Here is a 20,454-nt window from a genome sequence, read left to right on the forward strand (position 1 = left end):
ATAGGCCTTTATTAGTTTTTCCTTTTTCATTCTTTTCTCTTTTTTTTTCTATTTTGTTCTCAGACATTCATAATGGCTTAATTCTCTCCTTGATCCTATTTTGTAAAAGTATGATATGTAACTTTAACATTGAACAAAAAGTTTATTATTTAATAATAATAATATTGTATGTATTAGCGGTAGAATGTCGTAACCTGTACCTGGGGTCTTTTTTATAGATGTATATACAATGACAGGTTTCAACCATTAAATGTGACCATTTCACAATGAATTATGACACTGGCCTCCTCCTTTCGCTTTGTTCAGCTGATCTTTGAGCATGTCACAGCACATGTTGCTGTCCAGTTTTAATGAGATGAAGGTGAACTAAAGCAGCAGAAAGAGCTTTTTCGATTTAATAACGTTCAAAACAAGAACAAAGTCAACCAACATGGTCACCTTTTCACTCTGTGAGCATTTTCTAAGATTTGTTTTTAGAGTCGCATATCAAAGTGCTGCTTGATCATTGTGTTGCATCGTAATTGGAGGATTGCGAATCAGTTCACTACTCCCGCGGTGAGTTCAAGCGCACGGTTACTTGCATGACAACCCAGGATCTCAACCTGCAGATGGAATTAGGAGGAAAGTCTTCGAGAGGGATGAAAGATGAGTAGGACTGACTGAAAAGTTGCAGGAGTAATACGCAACACATTGTTCAGCAGCAGTTCATGAAAAGGCCACAGACATGTGGATCAAAGTGATTTGTCTCATCATTGTAATCCCCAGAGGCAGGCCTGTAGCGCGGCTAGAAGCATCCTGTCATGTACACTTTATCACTCACTGGATTATTCAGTATAAAAAAGCAGCACAATCCCAGGATGTCTGGTTTAGAGATGATTGAGTCATGATAAGATAGAAACATCTGATTCATCGCAGTAATGATTCAAAGGTTATGTTAACTACTGTTCTGAAACTTCCCATCATGCATTGCTTTTATAAATGTACATACGTTTCATATATGGACACTAGATAAAATATCAGCAAAGTACCTGATGTATCAGTTGAACTGATGTCGCAGCAGGATATATAATAGATGTAATGGTTAGCAGCCAAATATCTGCATTTACATGCAGAAGAAGTGGACTAAAGATCATCCGATGAGTGTGTCGTCTTCACGCCTTCCTGTTTTTTAAATGTTCAACTTGTATAAAAAGTATTTTGGACACAATTCCTGGTGGGACTGGACTCGTTCAGATACTGGTTTATAGAACGTGACCATGCAGAGAGGCGAAGCTTCAGAGCAGGAACCCAACATCTAGAAGTTTCCCTGCTGCAGCACAGCTGACCCAAATGAATGGGTTCTTATCAGGAAGCTCGCCTTCAGAGCAAGAAAGTCTAAGTCGGGTTTAAGTGATGTGTGCTGTAGCATAGCAGGGAATCTTCTAAAACATACCGACTCTCCAGGACCAGGATTGATCCCTGCTTTAGAGAGAGAGCTGATGAATCTGAATTATGCGGTCAGTGTCAGAGAGACCATCAGCACACTGAGAAACGTAATTCATCTAGTTAATGATATCAGACTGGCAGCTTTTGGAAAGCACAACGTAAATCTGGGACTAACCAGATTCTTGCCATCCTTTTTTTTCCAATTACGACTCGATAGAAGCAACAGTTGAGATCTTTGAAGTCTGAAGTCAGCGTTGCCACAAACAAACATTTAGACGATGAGACAAGTTTTACACAAGCCAATACACTTAATATGTTCAACGTCAACATCCACTCGCGTACTTGGAATAAGAAATATGAGGGCGATTGTGTTGGAGATGCGGTTGGTAAAAATTTCCCTTTTGACCTTTAGCTCTCGCTCGCCGCGTCTGCCTCTCTTCAATCTGTCTCATTGCCTCTTATCTTTCTCTCAAGCTCTCTTTCTGTCATTATGCTGACAAGTTCTGGCAGGCCGATTTGGAGGCCGAGGACAAATCGATACACCATCTAACAGCTGTCAGCTGGGGTCCTCTGTGTGTGGGAGTGTGTGTGTGTGTGTGTGGAGTCTGCAGATCTGCTTGCGTGGTATTGCATTCATTACTCTTTCCTCCCATCCTTCCTCCCTCATATACACCAGCCAGCCGTTTCCTTTTATTTAATGAGGGTGTCAATGAGAACTCGATTAATATTTACAATGACAATGCATTGAATAAAGGGGGCGCAGAGGACACTGGGATTTTATCATCCTTGTCTTTGTCTCTGCTTATAAATCTAATATGGTTTTCTCTTATAGTTAAAAAAGAAAACATGAGTGCAGAGTTTACATTAAAAACTTTGATTGAATTTAAACTGAAATATTCAGCCGTGCTCCCTTTTGGCTTCAATCATGATGTGATCCATATTAACCTCCAGGATATGTGAAGAAGTGTGTGTGTGTGTGTATGTGTAATGAAACACTTATTTATTCAGACAGGATCGTGGAAGTCGGTGAATAATGACCACAACAAACTCTCAGTGTTCAACAATTAAATCGCGTTTATTAATCTGAACAGCAAAGAGAAAGCAAACACATCATTGGTATAGCACTTAGATAGTTTCAGTTCCAGCTCTTACCGTTTACGCGATAGGTTGGAGAGCCCACAACCCCGGTAGAGAGTGCCAAAAATACCAGCTGGGCGTCCTGATCAGTGAAACCCGCAGAAGACTCTACCAAAAGTCCGGGACTTCTCCACTTTATACCCTGGCACAAACAACACCATGCGAGAGCAGGTAGAGAGGTGGCCAAACTTCCCCACAATACACACACACAGTGGCTGCGCAAGACTCAGCTGTTATTGAGTCCTCTCAACATTCTCATGACCTTTCTTAAAGCAAACACAATTGTTTTACAGAATGCAGCTGTGCATAGCCGAATAACAGGATGCAGCCGTGCACCGCTGCACGTAGGCAATTACATAGAAATTAAATGAAGGCACACAACATCACTAATAAACAGTCATGCTTCAGTATGTGTGGGTGTGAAAGCTACCCAAAGCCTGTCAGCTCTCACTGCCCGGCTCTGCTCTAATGACTACTTTGACCTTTTTGCTGAAAACTGGATGAATGGCACGATATCTGCTTCCTTCTCACCTCTGCCCCAGCTTCAGGGTCTCACCTCTTTAAATACTCACCTTACTGCTTCTCTGTGTTGCCTCTCTTTTCTTTTTTGCCTTTATATTATTCTAAAAAAAAAAAAAAAAAAAATTTAATTTGCATTAAATAATTCTTCCACCTTAGCAACATTTCACCGCCTTAAAGCTTATTTGTGTCATTAAAAATTTACAAAAATCTGTTGTCAAACAATGCTTATTTGCTTCAAGGCAGCTTTTCTGATGTATTGTTTGCACTGTATTATTCAGATATCATATTAACCTTGTATTAAGATGTTTACGTAATGAACATGTAAAACACTTTTTGTAACCAATCCTAAATCTGATGATTGAGGCAAACTTCTGAAAACCGAGAAAGATTAAAGCTGGGGTAGGTAATGTTGCTCAGAGCCATTTTTTTGTTTACTCTGAGTGAAGTGGTTCCTCGTCCTGATGGTAGTCTATACATTTTGTAATCATGAACAGTAAGAAATATAGTTAGACCCCTCAGTTTACTGTAAATCTGTAAAAACTCTGACCAATCAAAATGTTCGGGCCGAATTGAAGTCGTACATTTATTACATTTTGTAAGTTTCTTCATGGCTGAGAAAATGTAGGAAAGATTTCCCCGACCTGGCTCAGTTTATTTGCCTCCTCCGACTAAACAGCCGAGAAAGAGGAAATATTTGGTAGAAAAAGCTGCGAACAACAACAGCACTTGGAGAGCGCAAACCTCCGCCACGGCCTTTAAAAAAAATTCCTGGATCCAAACGGTGATCCAGATCACCACCAAAATTAAATCTGTTCTTTCTTTTCACATTTTCAACAACTCCTGAAAATGTAATTAAAATCCGTCCATAACTTTTGAGTTATCTTGAACACAAACAGATAAACACCCATAAAAACATAAAGTCCTTGGCGGAGGTAAGAAAAAATTTTGTGTGGATCATTACCCACCCCAGCTTTAATCTGGAAAAAGCGAGATGTGTGGCAGAGCTGGACTGCTTTAGGGCAAGGGTGCCCAAGTCCGGTCCTCGAGATCTACCACCCTGCATCTTTTACATGCAATCCTTCTGCTACACACCTGCATGAAATGGGTGAATTCCCTCATCTGCTGCCCTTCAGCCAAGCAGAGGCCTGGTAACAAGCCATTCATTTGATTCAGGTGTGTTGGAGGAGAGTTGCATTTGAAAGTTGCAGTAAAGTAGATCTGAAGGACTAGACTAACAGATCTCTGCCTTAAAGTATCTTAACAGCATAATTTTTTTTTCATTAATAATACTCTTTTTTTTTTTTTTTTTTTTTTTTTTTGTCTTTTTGTCACAAGTTTGAATCTTTTGGCAAATTACAACTGTAATACCCTGGATTTTCTTGGATTTCACAAAACTGGGACTGGGTTGAACAGTGATGTACTGAATAGCACCATTAACCCTGGTTTAAACCCTGGCTGGGCCTTCTCTGTGTGGTGTTTGGATGTTCTCCTTGTGTACGTGTGGATTGCAGTTTCCTCACACAGTCCAAAAACACACATATTAGGTAAATAATGTTCTCTGTATTCTACAGCATTGTTGAGTAAGAGTGTGTGTGAGTGGTCGTCTATCTCTCTGTGTTGGTCCTGCCATGGATCGCTGACTTGATCAGGGTGCATCGTGCTTCTCACTAAACTCATAAAACTATTCCTGATTTCGCCACAAGAGGGCGACATAGGCATCCTCCCACGCTCTGCTCTGTCTGTGGTGCTGAAAGCGTGTAGATCTCTGTGTCTCTGTCCATGGTGCTGAATTTCCAGAGCTATTCAACATTTCATTTTTTTACTTTGGTTCTAAACATATTTTCAGCAGATAAGAGTAAACCTATGAATGCGACATTGGGTGAAGCACAACATCAAGATTGGTTGGTCAGAATTCAAATACGTCATGTCGGTGGTGATTCCTTTTCTCTTTTCATATCTGGTTTTGTCTGGACTAGATAAGAAATAAACCATCAATACTTTATTTCTATTGGCTGTTAACTTTTCACAGCTTGTGTCTCGTGTCCCAGAAGTGATGGAAGAGGAGAGATGGCATTAACGGTGAATTTGCTGCGAGCTCCTAATCTCCACCTTGCCAGGTGGCCTGAGTGCTCTCTCTGTGCATGTCTCCCACCAACTGTGATTACTTGTCAGCCTATTATTCATCCTGCTGATGATAACACGTGTCTGCACTGGCATACATAATGGAATGGAAAGTTATTGCCACAAAACTGGGAAGTAATCTCATCTAAACTCTTCATTAATATGCAAAATATGCAAGCTGGAGGAGTTTGATGGTGTGAATTTGAGTCGTTGAACTTGCTGCTTTGTCACACCTACAAATCCAGACAGCTCATTGTGAAGCTGGATGACATAGGGGTGTGAACTTCAGGTGGAGGAAAGCAAAGAGGTCCTTGAAATGACAAAGCATCTAAACACTGAAGTTCCACTTTAAACTCAAAATGCAAATGTGGGGGGAAAAAAAAAAAAAAAGGTAAAAAGATGAGCCGACATATACGAAACTCAGTGGAACAATCTCTAAATATGCTTGTCTGAGCACAAATAGGGGATAAAGAACGAGCTTCAAATTGAAAGAGATATTTCCACTGACTACCTGAGAAGCATGGACACATTAAGAAATTCCATTAAAAGAAATTAGACTTGTCATTACAGATATCATCTCAGATCTTTAACAGAGACATTATTAAAATTGGATTTTGTACAAGAGTGGAAATTTAAATCTCTTGCTTTGCAAATTCCAGGATTTTGAACTGACACGTCCATTTAAAAACCCTCCACTCAGCAGAATTGCTTAACATGAAGATAAAGAGCCGATGGTTTCAGCCAGTCAGGTTTAAATCCTGGTTCTTCTCCACTTGTAAAACTGACCTCCCATTTTGTGGTCTCTTTCTCCCTCTAGTGGTGGAATATATAAACATAGTTCTCACCTCAGATGGAAGGTGTGTCAATAGTTTATCCATGTGATCCCATGAAATGTTTTATGAACTGCAGCTGTGTCATATTTTTGTCCCCACTTGTCATGATTTATTTATTTATAAAGTAAAAGCGAGATTAATGCATTGTCAATGTAAGGAATCAGAGTACAACTGTCATTTCTCCTGCATCGAGGGGAGCCAGATAGGGTGCCTCGGCACATTACACCTCTCTGCAGGCCTGGGAATGCCTCAGGATCCCTCAGATGCACTCGAAGAAGTGACCTGGATGTCTAGTCTTCCCTGCTTAATATGCTGCTCCCACAAGTTTGGATAAATGGATGGATGGATGTATAACTTTACAAAACACTTCGTTTCTTTCACAGACACATGGACTGAAACACCTTTTTCAATTGGAAGATTAAAACTCTACAAACTGAGCCATGACATCTTTCAACATTAAAAGAATACAGGACTTTTAAAAACTTTCAACCACATTCTATGTTAAGTAAATATTTTAAAATTTTAATAAATAACCGCACAATCAAACCAATCAAAGCGCTTAGTAATTGAATGTTTAAGTTGTTAATGCTTTGCACTTTTGCTGTTTTATTTTATTTACATTGATATTTTACATGACACCAGAGTGGAGTATTCGTATTTTACTAAGTATCTAAACTGGTTTGATTTATGATTAAAAGAAAGAAACTATTAACCTCCGTGCTCAATGATAACTGTGACACCTGTTGTTCCACATATGACATGTAGATGTCAGCAAAGCGCTGCTGAGCTGAGCGTCAACATTACACGAACACAACAGAAGAAGAGTGGAACCCACAGCGATGCAGGTCCAGTAGGGCTATGGGGTGACTATCCTTCATTTCTTTTCATCCATTTGACTGAATTACGCATAGATTTTGTAGAAAACAAATTGCTAGTTCACTGTTGTGGTTTGCTTTTTAAAAGAACCTTGTCATGTTGTATTAGCTTATGCAGTCTCAGCAGAGCTGACGGTGACAGCGTCAGTCCGCCTACACAAAGCAGCATCTCTGTTAGCCGCTTATCCCCATGCTAACATTCATCATCAGTGCTTTTACAGCGGGTCGCTAAAATTAGCCTCATTTACATGTGTTTGATTTAAGTTGTTTAATGAAAAAAATGTAATTACTAACAATAAACGAGGAGACAATAGCGTTAGCCACTCTTAGCCGTGCTATCAGAGATAAAGATGAACCTTGCATTGGGTGACAGAAATATGAGCTAATTAAAGATTCATACAGGACTGATAAATCTTGGGGGTATTTGTCGTTTAAAGAGAGACTGTTGTAAGCTAAACAACAACAATTTCAGTGTTGTTTGCGTCTGTCGCCACATTTCCCTCTGTTACATGAAACAGAGATCTATTTTTATGTAGCTTCTGGGTTCAGTGTGAAGTTACATCAGCAGTGCTGTTTCTGTGCAGGGGGGCTGCTCAGCGCAGTGAACAAGTTCTTACATCTTACAGGCAGATAAGAACTGGCATCACTTTGAAATATATATTACCTGTTCTGTATGGCTGTTCTGATAATATAAATAGACACAAAAATAGACATAGTACTGTTCGTGTAGGTTGCTCTGACCCCCCCCCCCCCCCCCCCCCCCACACACACACACACACCTGGTGCAAGTTTTCTCAGTTTTACTCTGTTCTCGCACAGCGGGAAGTGTGAAGTTTCAACTTCATTAAAATCTCATTCAAAATGTGTTTATTTAGAGAGAATATAAGACAGAAGAGTTCTTTATAGCTCTTGTCCATAGTGATCCATCTCCTTGTCTTCTTTACCATGGTCTGGGTGAATACTTGATTGGCTGCAGGGGGTCTGTTAAAAAGTGATATAGGACACCAGTTAAAAAATGTTCTGTCAAAAAGCCCAATGACTAAATCATTGCGCTTGCCACAACATTAATTTGTAACCATGGGAACAGAAATGTTGGCAGCAAACGTACAAAACCAAAAGCAGAAAGAATATCTTGATTATGTCAAACAGCAGCCCGTGGTTACCATCTTATCTGACATTTTTTGGAAGTTATTTTATTTTTTCAGGTTAATTTAGACCATCGGTTGAACAATAACCAGAATAGAAAAGGGGTAAAGGGAAAAAAAGTCTCGAGGTCCCTCCCCATCTTAGGCCTGTATTATGTTCATGTTCTACTGAGATCGTTAGTTGAAATCAGTCACTGCAGATAAAATATCTATCATATTGTTTTAACTGTATTAAATAATATTTAAGCAGTTAGTTTGTGATGAAGCTCCAGATTTCTCAAAGAGGGACAGAGCGGCTCTGACGTCACCCTACAGCGGACCGTGCGCATGTTTCTCTGCATTAATGCTCCAGAAGTTACGCCAATTTCACTGCGATCTTTTATTAAAAAGGTCTGTGCTGTTCGCATTTAGATTTTTCCATGGCCGAATTTTTCTTATGCTATTAAAGAAACCAACCATCACACATCCTCCCCGATTTCCTTCATATTGGGAAGAAATATGCATTTTCATAAAATCACCATATTTTCATTGGAATCCGTTAAAAGGATCCATTAATTTCTTATAATGGACACCTCGTCGGGCATTATCCCTTACGTAAATCTGTATACACCAGCCTAATCTGGGTTATAACAAGCTGTCTTGCACTCGCTGCATCTGTATATGAACTCCCAGCATTCTGTTCGCCTTCTAAGTAAACAGGGAAATTAGTTGTTGAGACATGTGAGCTACAACCTGCTCCTCCAGGGTACCCCTTTCTGTTTGATGCCTTTCATTTAATCCATCATTACCTCATCCAGTCCCCCTGTCTTCCTTCCTATGTCTTTCCAGTCTACCTGAATTTTGCTGACCATCACTGGTGATTGGCTCATCCAGCCATCTCTCTCAACATGCAAGGATTTTACTCCAAGCTTGACTCCTCCCCATCTTCATCCCCGTTATTGGGGGTGGGGCTTGGGGGAGACCCCGCTCGTGTACCTCTCAGCCTGGCAGTGGAGGCAGAAAAAGCCCAGGCCCTTCTGCAGACATTCAGCTCTGCCTCCTTGCTGGCTTCAGCAGGACTCGGGATGTTCTGCGTGGTGGCGGATCACGCCCTCCAGCTGTCCGTCATCCAGCACCACCTTTGGCTACGTGCAGCTTTGGACAACACCACGCATGGATTGGTAGGCTTGTGGTCGTGGGCGGTTGTTATTGGACTGAGAAAAAAGAGTGACTTATATGAGGTGCTGCTGGCAGGGCTTCTGGCATCAATTATAGACCTGGACCACTTCTACATGGCTGGATCCCTGTCCATCAAGGTGAGACTTTCACACTTCCTGTTTAATGCCTCTGTTCCTCTAGATGCTGAACAGTATTTACTCCTTTCCTTCCAGGCTGCCGTCTCACTGCCTCAGCGTCCTCCTCTCCACTGCTCCTCTCTCATCCCCGTAATCTGCCTCACCCTTCGTTTCCTCATGTGGATCGGTCGCCTCAAAGATGCTTGGTGCTCTTTGCCATGGATGCTTTTCATTTCCATGGCGACGCACCACGTCCGGGATGCTGTTCGCCACGGCCTGTGGGTGTGTCCATTCGGTAACACAGCACCGGTCCCCTACTGGTTATACGTCAGCACCACGGCAACGCTGCCTCACCTGTGCTCGGTGCTGATGTACCTGACGGGAACCAGGGATGTGATCTCCACCAAACACGGGGTGGCTATCGATGTTTAGACACCACTGACTCACGGCTGATATGAAAAGGGTTTAAAAGGGACTTTTGAATACTTGAAGGATGAAAAAAAAACAATCAATTTACAAGAAAACTAACTGTATGAGTCAATAACATGGCGACATCTGTAAAGGAACATTTTTAGTGTGAGCGCCAGCTGTGGATGCTGCTTGAGATTCTCCGTTGTGGTCCTGTCCGAAGTGTGTACCTGATCTCCACCCATCAGAGTGGTCAGATTTACCTTCTCTACCCAGGCTCCTAACACTCAAGGAAACGTCAACCAAAGGTCGACCACAGGCTGTACGAAACACTTTGTTATAGTCGTCACACCCAGCGCGCATGTACAGTTCTCACATTCCACAAAGTGACAGATTGCCTGCAATAGCATCACCTCTCTGCCACTTCAGCTGGCTCCCATTGTGCTGCTCAGAGAGCATCTTTACCATCTAATCAGTTATTACTTCTCTAGAAGCCTTTTTTCCCCCCCCTGTTCTCAGTGCCAACCGTGTCAACCACAGAAACAGATCAGGAAGTTGAAGCTGTCCTTTTTTTTTATTCTTGTTTTCCTAAATTTCAGCATCTTGTTGTGGCACCAGCATCATTTATTTATTTTTGTTAGCTGAGAAAGAAAGGGGCCAACGTCGTTCCAGCAGTGAGACGTGCTGTGGAGCCGATAGATATGCTGCAACATCATAGATTACATAAGTCTTGTGGCTTTCTGCTTTTATGAATGGACACGATGCCAGTGATTATTCTGCGCTGTGACGACTGATGCTGTACAGTTGGCTTTTAAGAGGTGGATGTAGATGAATTTGTGCTGTTTCATTTCTAACTATAACTTGCTGACAGTGTAAGCATTCACTAAGATAAACAGCATTTAGAGTTAGACTTATAAGTGTAAGTTAAACACACATTTCTAAAATGATTCATTATAATATGGTGTAATCCAGTGAAGGCATTCAAAATGTGTTTATTTGAATGTAGGCAACATGATGTTAGTATGAAAAAAGGGATGATGTTCTCGTGTGCCACCGTGTGTTAAAATGGACAATGCTGAAATTTTTGTGAAGCTGGTGGGTTGTAATTATTACTTTTGTCCACTAGGTGGCTGCTTGTATTATTTCCTGTTTTGTGCTTTTTAACTATAAAACTTAGTGGTGAGGAAAGGCAGTGTGGCACAAATCTGGTCATTTAGTTTAGCACAGTGTGTTTTGGAGCAAAATTCTTGGTAATTCACATTTTTATTACAAGTATTTGATTGGCTGTTTGCTTTTGTTGCACTATACATGCAGAACATACCTCCTTTAGGTCTGTTAAGGTAAGTTGTAAGAAACTTTTTTTATTTTTACACTGGAATTCTAACTTAAAGCTCATTGATGTAAACACTGCATCTGTTTTATAATGGCAGAGAGACACACATCAGCTTCTTCCTGCTCTACTTTCCACCAGTGTAAGTGAATGGTTTGGGTTAATGGGAGGAATGGAAATGCTGTGTCATTACCAGTAAAATCTCTTACAGCTGCTTATATATTACAGTGAGAACTTTAATAATGCAATATTATGTTAAATTTTGCACATTTGAGTTTTTAATATTTGAATTTTTTTGGATAATGAACTTCTTTGTATGGCTGAGTTTTTGTTTTTAAAAGACAGTCATTGTGTTAATGAGGTACATAATGTTGTGTTCTTTTATCAGAATAAAATATGCTGGATACAACTTTTCTTTTCACAGAGGAACATTGAAAGACAGCTGCTGTGAGAGATGATGCATATTTGTTGCCATGAGATTTTCTGTCTGTTTAGTCAATTCGAAGTCTTTTGAGAATCACAATTTAGTTCCGATGTTCAGCATGGAAGATGTTGCTCCAAACTGAGGTAAAAACTCCGGCATCCTTAGTAGAAACATGTTTTCAGCAGGAAACCTGATCCCTTCTCACCTTTCAGCTGCAGAGCTCACTGTTGCTCGGGAAACAACGATGCTGAATCAAAACCAAAAATGTAAGTGCACACACAGAGTTTTGTCTTCATCCCTTTCAGAACACAAAGGAATCATACATTTTGATTTGATTACATTCGATAAAATCAGTTTGTTTTACTCCTAGCCTGGAGGTTCACAGTGCTGAACAGACAGATCAACGTGCAAATTTATGGCAGTTGAAGAAACCTTGAAATCCTTGTATTTTATAATTTAACATGGAAGTTGTGCAAAATTTAGTAATTTTTACATGGAAAATGTCATATTTTTCTTTACCTAATGATTTCTAGATGAGCCTCTGTCTGACATATGCTTCAGCTCCTGAAAACTGGCAGCGCTTGAGCAGGAGTAAAGAGGCTGGACTGAGGCAGAGCTGCTTCTCCAATACTCGATAAAACCTCGTCATTCTTCTCACTTTCTCTGGAATACACCCCTCCATCGTGTTGTACAACTTGTGCTCATTCAGAAAAACAAAAGGCTTCTGTGTAAAAGCTTCTTCTGCAACAAAAAAGCGGAAGCGGTCAACTCCAGGTAGATTATGGTCCAGCAGACAATAGAAAATATCCTTTTGCTATTTCAGAACCTGCACCATGAGGATTCAGAACCCTGTATGTTTGTGTAATGGGAAGTGGGACAAAGGCAATTTCCTTCCAGTTTAAACCTTTCAATAAAGGAACAAAAGGAAGTGTTGGCATTTGGGATTCATCAGGAATTTTCCCAATCAGGTTGGATAGTTTATAACCTGACTGCAATAAGAAGCGGGATGCTTTGCATCAGATATCTGACATTTTCAACCGTAAGATACAAACAAACAGTGTGATAAAATAGTTTTTATTCCACAAAAACATAACAGGGCAGAGAGAAAAAATTTAAAAAAAAAACAGCTTATGGTGATATCTGTTTTACTCATAAAAAGCAAGAAAAAAAATGACTATGTACATCTGAGTGGATGCCTGAGTGTATTTGAGCTCCAAGAACTAAAACCTGCAGGCTCCATCTGCTGACAGACCGCACAGGACACTGAAAACCACTGAATCCGTCCACAGAAAATGGAGGAAAACACCACCGACGTGAAACAGAAATGTCAGCATGTGTTTCAATAGATGAACAAAGTATAGACAGAAATTGGGTGATGGCATAAAAACTGGGTAAACAAAGATCAATGATACTGCACTGTGCCCTCAACATCTCAAGGACTATTGGTCAAATTTAAATCAAAGTAAAAAAAAAACAAAAAACAATTACTTTGATTTTGCTGTCAAGCCTTCTTTTTTTTTTTTTTAGAAAATAATCTTATCAAATGATCCAATATGACTTCACAGTCAGCGGTAACACTGAGCGTTCACATTTAGATTCTTGTGTAGCTCTGCTGTATGAAGCACAAGTCAACATAAAGGTTAAAGCCGGCTGCAAATTAAATAACCCAATTCACACTGTTTGGTTTGTAAAAGTTCAAAACAATGAAACCAGTGTTGAATGTTGGTACCAACATAACAAGAAAAAAAAAAAAAAAAGACTCATTTGTGGTTTGCATGACTGTGAAGAAATAAACTAGAACAGCATGTCAGATGAAGGCCAAGTCAGTAAACACACTGTCAGTACAGTCAGTGGAGAGTAACACAGCTTCATATAACTGGGCAGAAAGACATAAACACACAACGCTGGGACGGCCGTCCACACATGGATTCTCCTCAGTCACTTCTGCTTGTTTCCTGCCTTCAGAAACACTGTAATGTCTTTGAATTTGATCAGTTTTTTATACTCCACAAACAATATTATCTGGCGGCCATTAAAATGGTTGTAAAATATGTATGACTGAGCAACCCATGTCAGTGAAACTGCCTCCCCAAAAGGAAAGATTTATAAACATTACATACATCATAACATGTTTTAAAGTGTAATATACAATAATAATATACACATAAGCTTCAACTGGATCCATGCATAATATGTGGAGCTAGCTTTAGAGGACATACAGTCATCAAACCGAATAAAGTTTGACTTAAATGCACCCTGTGTTTCTGAAAATACACAATCTGTCAATAAAACATTACTTTGGACTAGTAGAACCTGTAACATCTAAAAAGAAAGACTTGATTCCATCTGCAGCAGCAAGCTACCCAGCAGACATGATTTGAAGACTTCATTAGAGGGTTTTTTCAGAAGTTAGGTGCCGGCTGCACCAGTCAAATATTCTCCCCTAGTTGGTGACGCACAATCTGCTATTGTGGGTTTACCGACCGGCTGAGCAGCCAATAGTCGGAGCCGTTCAACACAATTAGATGCCATCCCTCTCCGTGGTTGATGACTGTTGATATCCACTACACATTTACTACTGTTCCCTCAAAGAAGTAAAAACTATATATATATTCAGCATACTGAACAGACAGCATGCTGTCTGAGCCCACACGGCATCAGCCAGAGAAGCTGTCAGCGGAGCACCTCATGTCCGAGAAGAACTAGGGGTGGGGAATCGAAGTGAAAAAAACCATGTCTGGATTTTTTGCTTCAAAATTTCAAAATTGATTTTTTTGTTTTTTAAAAAATAATAGATTTTTCCCCCAAATGAATTAAAAAAAAAAAAAAAAGTTTTTGTCATTTTTATTGTTTATTATTTATATTGATATTTTTACTTGTCTTCTCTGTATTATAGCAGCAGAATGATGTTCTGGCTACTGAGCTGTTTTTTCCTAAATGAATTTAAGTAAAATACCTTGCAAAAAAAAATGCTTTGTACATTTTTTTTGTTTGTTTTTAATCTACAAAAATCAGCAATATCGAAGAATCATGATAATTGCAATTTAAAGCGAATTGGCATCCAAAAAAATCCTAATCTAATTGAATCGGGACGAAAGCATAACGTGACAGCCCTGAAAAGAACCTTTTCAGAAATCAAAGCTGCACAGCGACACTGTACTTCCTGCTGACGGTAACTTTCATCTGACGAAATTTCTTTAACTTTCATTTACATCCACACAAGGTAGATGGGCTTTCAGGCAGACAAAACAAAAAAAAAAAAAAATGGAGGGGAGGTAACTGACCGCAACCATCTCTGATTTCCTTTCAAATGAACTTTTTGTTCAATTGAAAAATTAGACAACATGCTTCAATCCTAACTTCCCCCCCCCCATTTTAATAAATGTAACTGCATTTGTTTTTTTTGTTTTTTTTCCTTACCTTTTCAAAGGTAAAAAATGATGGATGCCGTGAGTGAAGCACCTTTGTGTGTCTGCAGTCACATGAACCGGCGTTCTGTCATGGTTTGTTTCTCCTCCAGCTTCACCGGATCTCCGCCCGGTCCACGCAGGGGAAGAGACGTGTAAAACCTCATTCCTCACATCCATGTGCTCATTTCACCAAATTACTACTAGAAGAGTAAAATCTAAAATTCCATTCATTTTACTTTAAGGTTGTAAGTTTTAATTAAAAAGTTGTCATTGTTGCTGTAATGTTCACACAACTTCATGATGGCTTCAGTTTTTACTTTGAAAGCAGATTTTTACGCAATCTGCTCAGTTGTAGAGAAAAGAGAAAATGTTGAATTTTAGATTAAGTGAATATTTTCACAAGTTTGAGCAGATTATATTTATAAGATAATGGTGCCATTACTGTTTTTTTTCTCCAGAAGCATCACTTCCTCCCTCACAATACAGAAGTGCTGAGACTGTATTCCTGCCAGGGACGCTCATCGCTGTTACACATCGTTCCTTCTGCATTTAGGAAAACAGGTTCACACCAACTTGTTACCTTTCACAAATATATCTGGAATTTTCATATTCCTTGTCATGTATAAATGATTTTATTATACTAATGTTTGTTTACAAAAGACTTATAAGAAATATTTTACCTGCTGCTATGTAAATAGAAAACAGCTGATAAACAGCAGCTGATTTGTTGAAAGTATTTGCAGACCAACTAATATAACTGGTTCATATTGGAAGCAGATTAAAATTGTAAGTTCTTCCCTGGATTTTATGCAGAACAACGCAAATTGTGTTTAAAGAATTTAACTGTTGCCTAAGACTATTTTTTTTTTCCCATTATGATTTAATTTTAATATTGAATCTACTTGAAGTCCAACATTTTCTTTGACAGTTTTATAGGTTTTATAGATAAAAGGACTGTTTTTATCTGAGTTTCCTGCTTGTTAGCAGACAGGTTAATAAGGGTTACTAATTTTCTAGGTAAAATATTTCATTTGAATATTTTCTGCCACAGTTGGGTTTCATCAAAATCCAATTGAAATTAATGATGTGAAAGGAACTGCTCACTATATGTTAACTATTTTATTTTCTAACTAAATAACTAAAGCTGGTGGTTTGTGAAAGACCAGTTTCTCTCCCTCTTTGTCTTCCTGTGTGTCTAAGTCACACATAAATATGATCAGTGGATGGATTGATGAAAAGAGGTATAAAAACAGCTAAAGTAAAGGGCTACCTGTGCTTAACATATCAGAAAACATAACAGGAAGTAACATGCAACATAAAATCTTTCGTCATAAATGAGATAAAGTCTTTTATCATCGAACCGGCCCTCCATGGATATTTAATGTCCATGATGGTCCCTCAGGCCAGTAAGCAGGTTTCAGACTGCTTTCTGCCTCCTCCCCCAGCTGAGGCCATAATGCCCATTGTTGCTGCTTTGGCATAAGACAGACACACAAACACACACACACACACAAACACACACACACAAACGCAGACTGGCAGAGATTATGCTTCCTTCACAGCATCGAGTCAGTCAGATAATCAGTCGCTGGATCAACGTGTTTCTCCTCACAAAGAAATGAAAAAGTTCTGTGTGTTGGAGGAGAGTTGAGGCAAGTTGTAATCCTACGCTCTCCTGTTTGGCAGCTGCGCTTCCTTTTCCTTGTCTGGTGCTTAAAAGTTCAAAAGGCAACCTTTACCAAAATGGCTGACGAGTCAGTCCACCTGAAGCGAGAAATGTCCGGGTGCGGAGTTTCTCCTCCAGTCTGCTGATGTGAGCAGAGTCAGGTCTTCACTGCGAGGAGTGTGTTGATGCATTATGGGTAGGGCTGTTAGCCACTTACCCACTCAGTGAGCTGTTAAATACTGAATAGCAGACCCCTCTGTGGGTATGTCCATGTGTTCCTGGATGTCTCGGAGATCCGATGTGCTTAATGCGGCTGAATACGGACAGTCAGCATGTCACAGAGGTAAAAGGCGAGATGCTGACAGCCAGCAGGCACCTTGGGAGAGAAGGACGAGGAGATACACTGATAAAAATGAACAAGGGCAAGATGGGAAGACATAAGGGAGAGCAGAGTTGACAAAGTAAAAACATGCCGCAGTGCAAAACATGGATAAATTATATCATAATTAACTGCTGCCTGGAAAGCACATATTTAAATAGCAGTGGCAAACTTGCAGGGTTATAATCTGAGTGTGTGTGCTAGCCTTGTAATCAAAAGTTGGCTGTGTATCTGAGGGGATATTTGAAGGTTATTTATGGCAGCTCTTTGAACCATTTTGGTTTTTTACTAAAGCAAAACATTGCTATGCTTTTTTCAGCATTTTTTTCAGGCAATTTGTGGTCGTTATTCATATCAGGGATGAAGAATGTTTTAAAAAAATGTAATTTGGATTTTTAATTGGCTTCACACACATTCTACTCTGCACGCAGATAGTCAAATGCATCTGATAAGTTAGCTAAACAAGCAGCTTGAGGGATGAAATAAAAAACATTCCAACCTAATGGATGCACTCTGTGAGTGTGACATTAAATGGGCATGGCCTTCATCTTCAGCATGGAGGTGAGTTCTTGTTTGGTGGTGTGTTCCTGCCGCCGCTGCCGCATCCTAGAAAGTATAAAAAACATAAACACACAGATTCTCACTATAACACAGAGATTAAAACAAAAAATAAATAAATAGAAAAACCACTAGACAAAACACATAGATGTGGGTTATGCGTGTGTGTGTGTGTGTGTGTGTGTGTGTGTGTGTGTGTGTGTGTGTGTGTGTGTGCCTTACCGCACAAAAAAGATGAGGGAAAAGACGGTAGTGAGGATAACCATGGAGAATAAAACCAGGAGAATCACCAAACCCAAATTACCTTCATCCTGAAGAACAGAATCTGGGTGGGAAGAGGGGGGAGAACAACATGGGAGGTGAGTAAAAACAAGCCTGGTGTAAAAAAAAACAAAAACCACAACAAAACAACGGCATATCTGAAGTAAAAGACGTAAAAAACAAACCAGAGGAAGAGGAGGTGGGAAAGCTCAGGGAAACTTAGACTTAAAGTGTTTTCTTTAAAAAAAAAAAAAAAAAAAGTGTGTTTATGTATATGACAGACTATTAAGTGAAATAAACTGTGCTTGTATTTAATTAGTCCCTGGTTGGACGTTCGTCATACATGAACATTTTCACACAAACATGCAGTTCTACTGATGAGTTACAAAAACATCTCGTCGCCCAACACTCAACAGAGACGTGACTTTGAACTGGAAGATTAATAAGAATTAAGACGTTAAAACAGAAAACCTGCAGACCATCACACAAACCTAAACAGAACTTATGTGTGTGTGTGTGTGTGTGTGTTTACAGGCATCCTGCATGCTTGCAGCAACAGGCTGCTTTTATCTCAGATTTTATCCATGTTTATGTGAGCCATTTTCAACAGAACATGACACCCCACAGGCACAATTTACTGCAATTATATGCAATTGGGTGATGAGAGCAGGTTCGACGTACTTGCACCATAATAACTGTAAATAATGCATGGTGAGATTACAGCTGCATTAATGACAGATCAGGTACAAAACATGCTCATCCTGTAGTTCACAATGTCACGCCTAAACCAAAAGCCTTAAAATATACAAGAATCTTTTAAACTAGTTAAAAAGAACAAACCTGATCCAAGCTTTAATCATTTCACCTCAAGATGAGATGATGCTTGTTTTTCTTTTAGATCTGAGCACATTACTTTAATGTGTGTCAAAATTCATGCACATTAATACCTGGGGACTATTTGAATTCCTTTTGCAAAACTGAAGATGTGCACCAGTGCGTTGTGATAATTATCAGAATAAAGAGGGTCTGACTGAGAACAAGCAGTGTGGTGGCACAGAGAACATGAAGCAACACGACTGCGGACAAGGTTGTGAGAAAGCCTGAAAACATTTTATCATTTCTTACGGAAAAGTTATGCAAAGGACAGTGCTGGTGCAATGTGTATTTGTCTCTAAATATATGCATTTTGTTACAGTTAATATGCGAGTTAACAGGCTGTGCACTGTGTCGTGGAAGAAACAAAAAGGAAAGAAGAAAAATCTCTGTTCACTAAAGTGGGACAACAGAGGACAGTAGTTGTATACCAGAACCGGTCACCATTTTGAATTTGTGGGGGAAAAGGGCATGAGCATTGATGGTGAAATGCACGGTGTGCCTTAGTGACTTAGTCGCTATAAACAACCAGGAACTTCCCATCAGATTTGAAGAAGCCCCTGCAAACTGAGCCCAGCCTATCGGGACAAATTATGCAACTAGCAAACAAACAAACAAACAAACTTGAGGCTGCGGTCAGTAAAGTCAGTAAAGCTGCTAACAAAGTAAAAGAAGAAACAATGAGGGAAGCACCAGCAGATGGCAGCGTTTCTGCAAACACACACACATACAGACACACACACACACCACCTGGCCAAGCAGAAATGTACCACCCGCATTTAGCAGCTCAGTAAGAATATCCAGATACAGAGAAAGGACATCAGCTGATAGAAAAACTATTTAACCCTGACTGATGCACTGAGTCGTTTCTCATTACTTAAACAATCATGACACAGCCAGAGAGCTGCTCAGGAAACATGACACATCACTTTGACTCATGGCTCAGCGACTACAAACAACACATCAACCTCATGAATAATTTTTGGGACAAGCTGAATAAGAATTTACAGAGATTTAAATTCAAGCAACTTTGAAAAAAAAAAAAACAACATAAAAAATACAAACAAATCCGATTACGAATAATGAATGCTTAAAGAGTCCTTTTTTTTCTATTTTTCAGGAGAAGGGGGTTAAATAAGTAACATTTAAGAATAAAAAAATGAGAATATTGTTAGTTTTTATCCAAACGGCAGAAGGCAGTGCATCATCTTAAAGAAACGTAGTACTAGCAAGGTCAGTCGTAGCACAACTAGTAATGATAGAAAAGACAGATTGTGCTGTTAGTTTATTACTGTATTATTACCGATTTATAAAATAAGCAGTGATGGTCCTGAACATGACAATGCAACTTCTATCTGGAAGGAAATGACTCTTACTATCTGACTTTGTTGTGACGGTGTCAGGCTGTGTGGTGAAGGGAAAGTTGTCTGGATAATCACTGTCTGGGTTCACTGTGGGGTCGGGGGTCCTGGAGGCTGCAAGGGACACAAGCACAGGCACACATCAGTTCAGTGTCCACTAGGCTTATAAAGATCCAATCATTTCATTACAAAACCAAACACAACTAAAAAAGACAAGGCGATATAACTTGTAGAAATGTTCATTTTGTGAGTTTTCTTTCTGACCTTCCCATGGCCTGCTGATAACTGTGGGACTCCATTCGCTCCACTGGCTCTCTGAGATATGCTCATCCATGCCTCGAACCTCCACCTCTGTGAGGTGTCCTGCCAGAGCGTCGTATATCATGACTTCATTGTCCCGTGTGAGTATCTGTTTTAAAGAGAGACGACACGTGACATGCATGACAAGGAAA

The 20,454-nt window shown here is 39.7% G+C and overlaps 3 protein-coding genes across 3 annotated transcripts in view; 2 read left to right on the forward strand and 1 right to left on the reverse strand.

Moving 5' to 3' along the window:
* The window catches only part of cntfr (ciliary neurotrophic factor receptor), a gene marked incomplete at its 3' end in the record, with an annotated part of 223,051 nt that extends 222,853 nt beyond the window's left edge, over positions 1-198 (forward strand). Inside the window, exon 11 of the mRNA XM_079256138.1 lies at positions 1-198. This exon is cut by the window's left edge and continues 1,286 nt beyond it.
* An 8,747-nt stretch (positions 199-8,945) lies between these two features.
* Positions 8,946-9,922, forward strand: tmem267 (transmembrane protein 267; the record flags this gene model as incomplete). The annotated part of the gene is made up of 2 exons (XM_079256789.1): positions 8,946-9,353; positions 9,429-9,922. 2 exons carry the CDS (start codon positions 8,946-8,948, stop codon positions 9,762-9,764), a joined length of 744 nt encoding a protein of 247 aa, XP_079112915.1. The 3' UTR covers positions 9,765-9,922.
* Positions 9,923-12,595: 2,673 nt separating this feature from the next.
* Positions 12,596-20,454, reverse strand: part of il11ra (interleukin 11 receptor subunit alpha) — a 45,179-nt gene continuing 37,320 nt past the window's right edge. The window contains exons 8-12 of the mRNA XM_079256207.1: positions 20,267-20,411; positions 20,018-20,116; positions 17,730-17,832; positions 17,449-17,555; positions 12,596-16,946 (exon numbers count right to left, since the gene is read on the reverse strand). Of these exons, the coding sequence (XP_079112333.1) occupies positions 17,477-17,555; positions 17,730-17,832; positions 20,018-20,116; positions 20,267-20,411 (426 nt within the window). The 3' untranslated portion in view covers positions 12,596-16,946; positions 17,449-17,476. The remainder of the gene's footprint in view (positions 16,947-17,448; positions 17,556-17,729; positions 17,833-20,017; positions 20,117-20,266; positions 20,412-20,454) is intronic.

Source organism: Telmatherina bonti (assembly GCF_933228915.1).
Source record: "Telmatherina bonti genome assembly, chromosome: 17".
NCBI lineage: Eukaryota > Metazoa > Chordata > Actinopteri > Atheriniformes > Telmatherinidae > Telmatherina > Telmatherina bonti.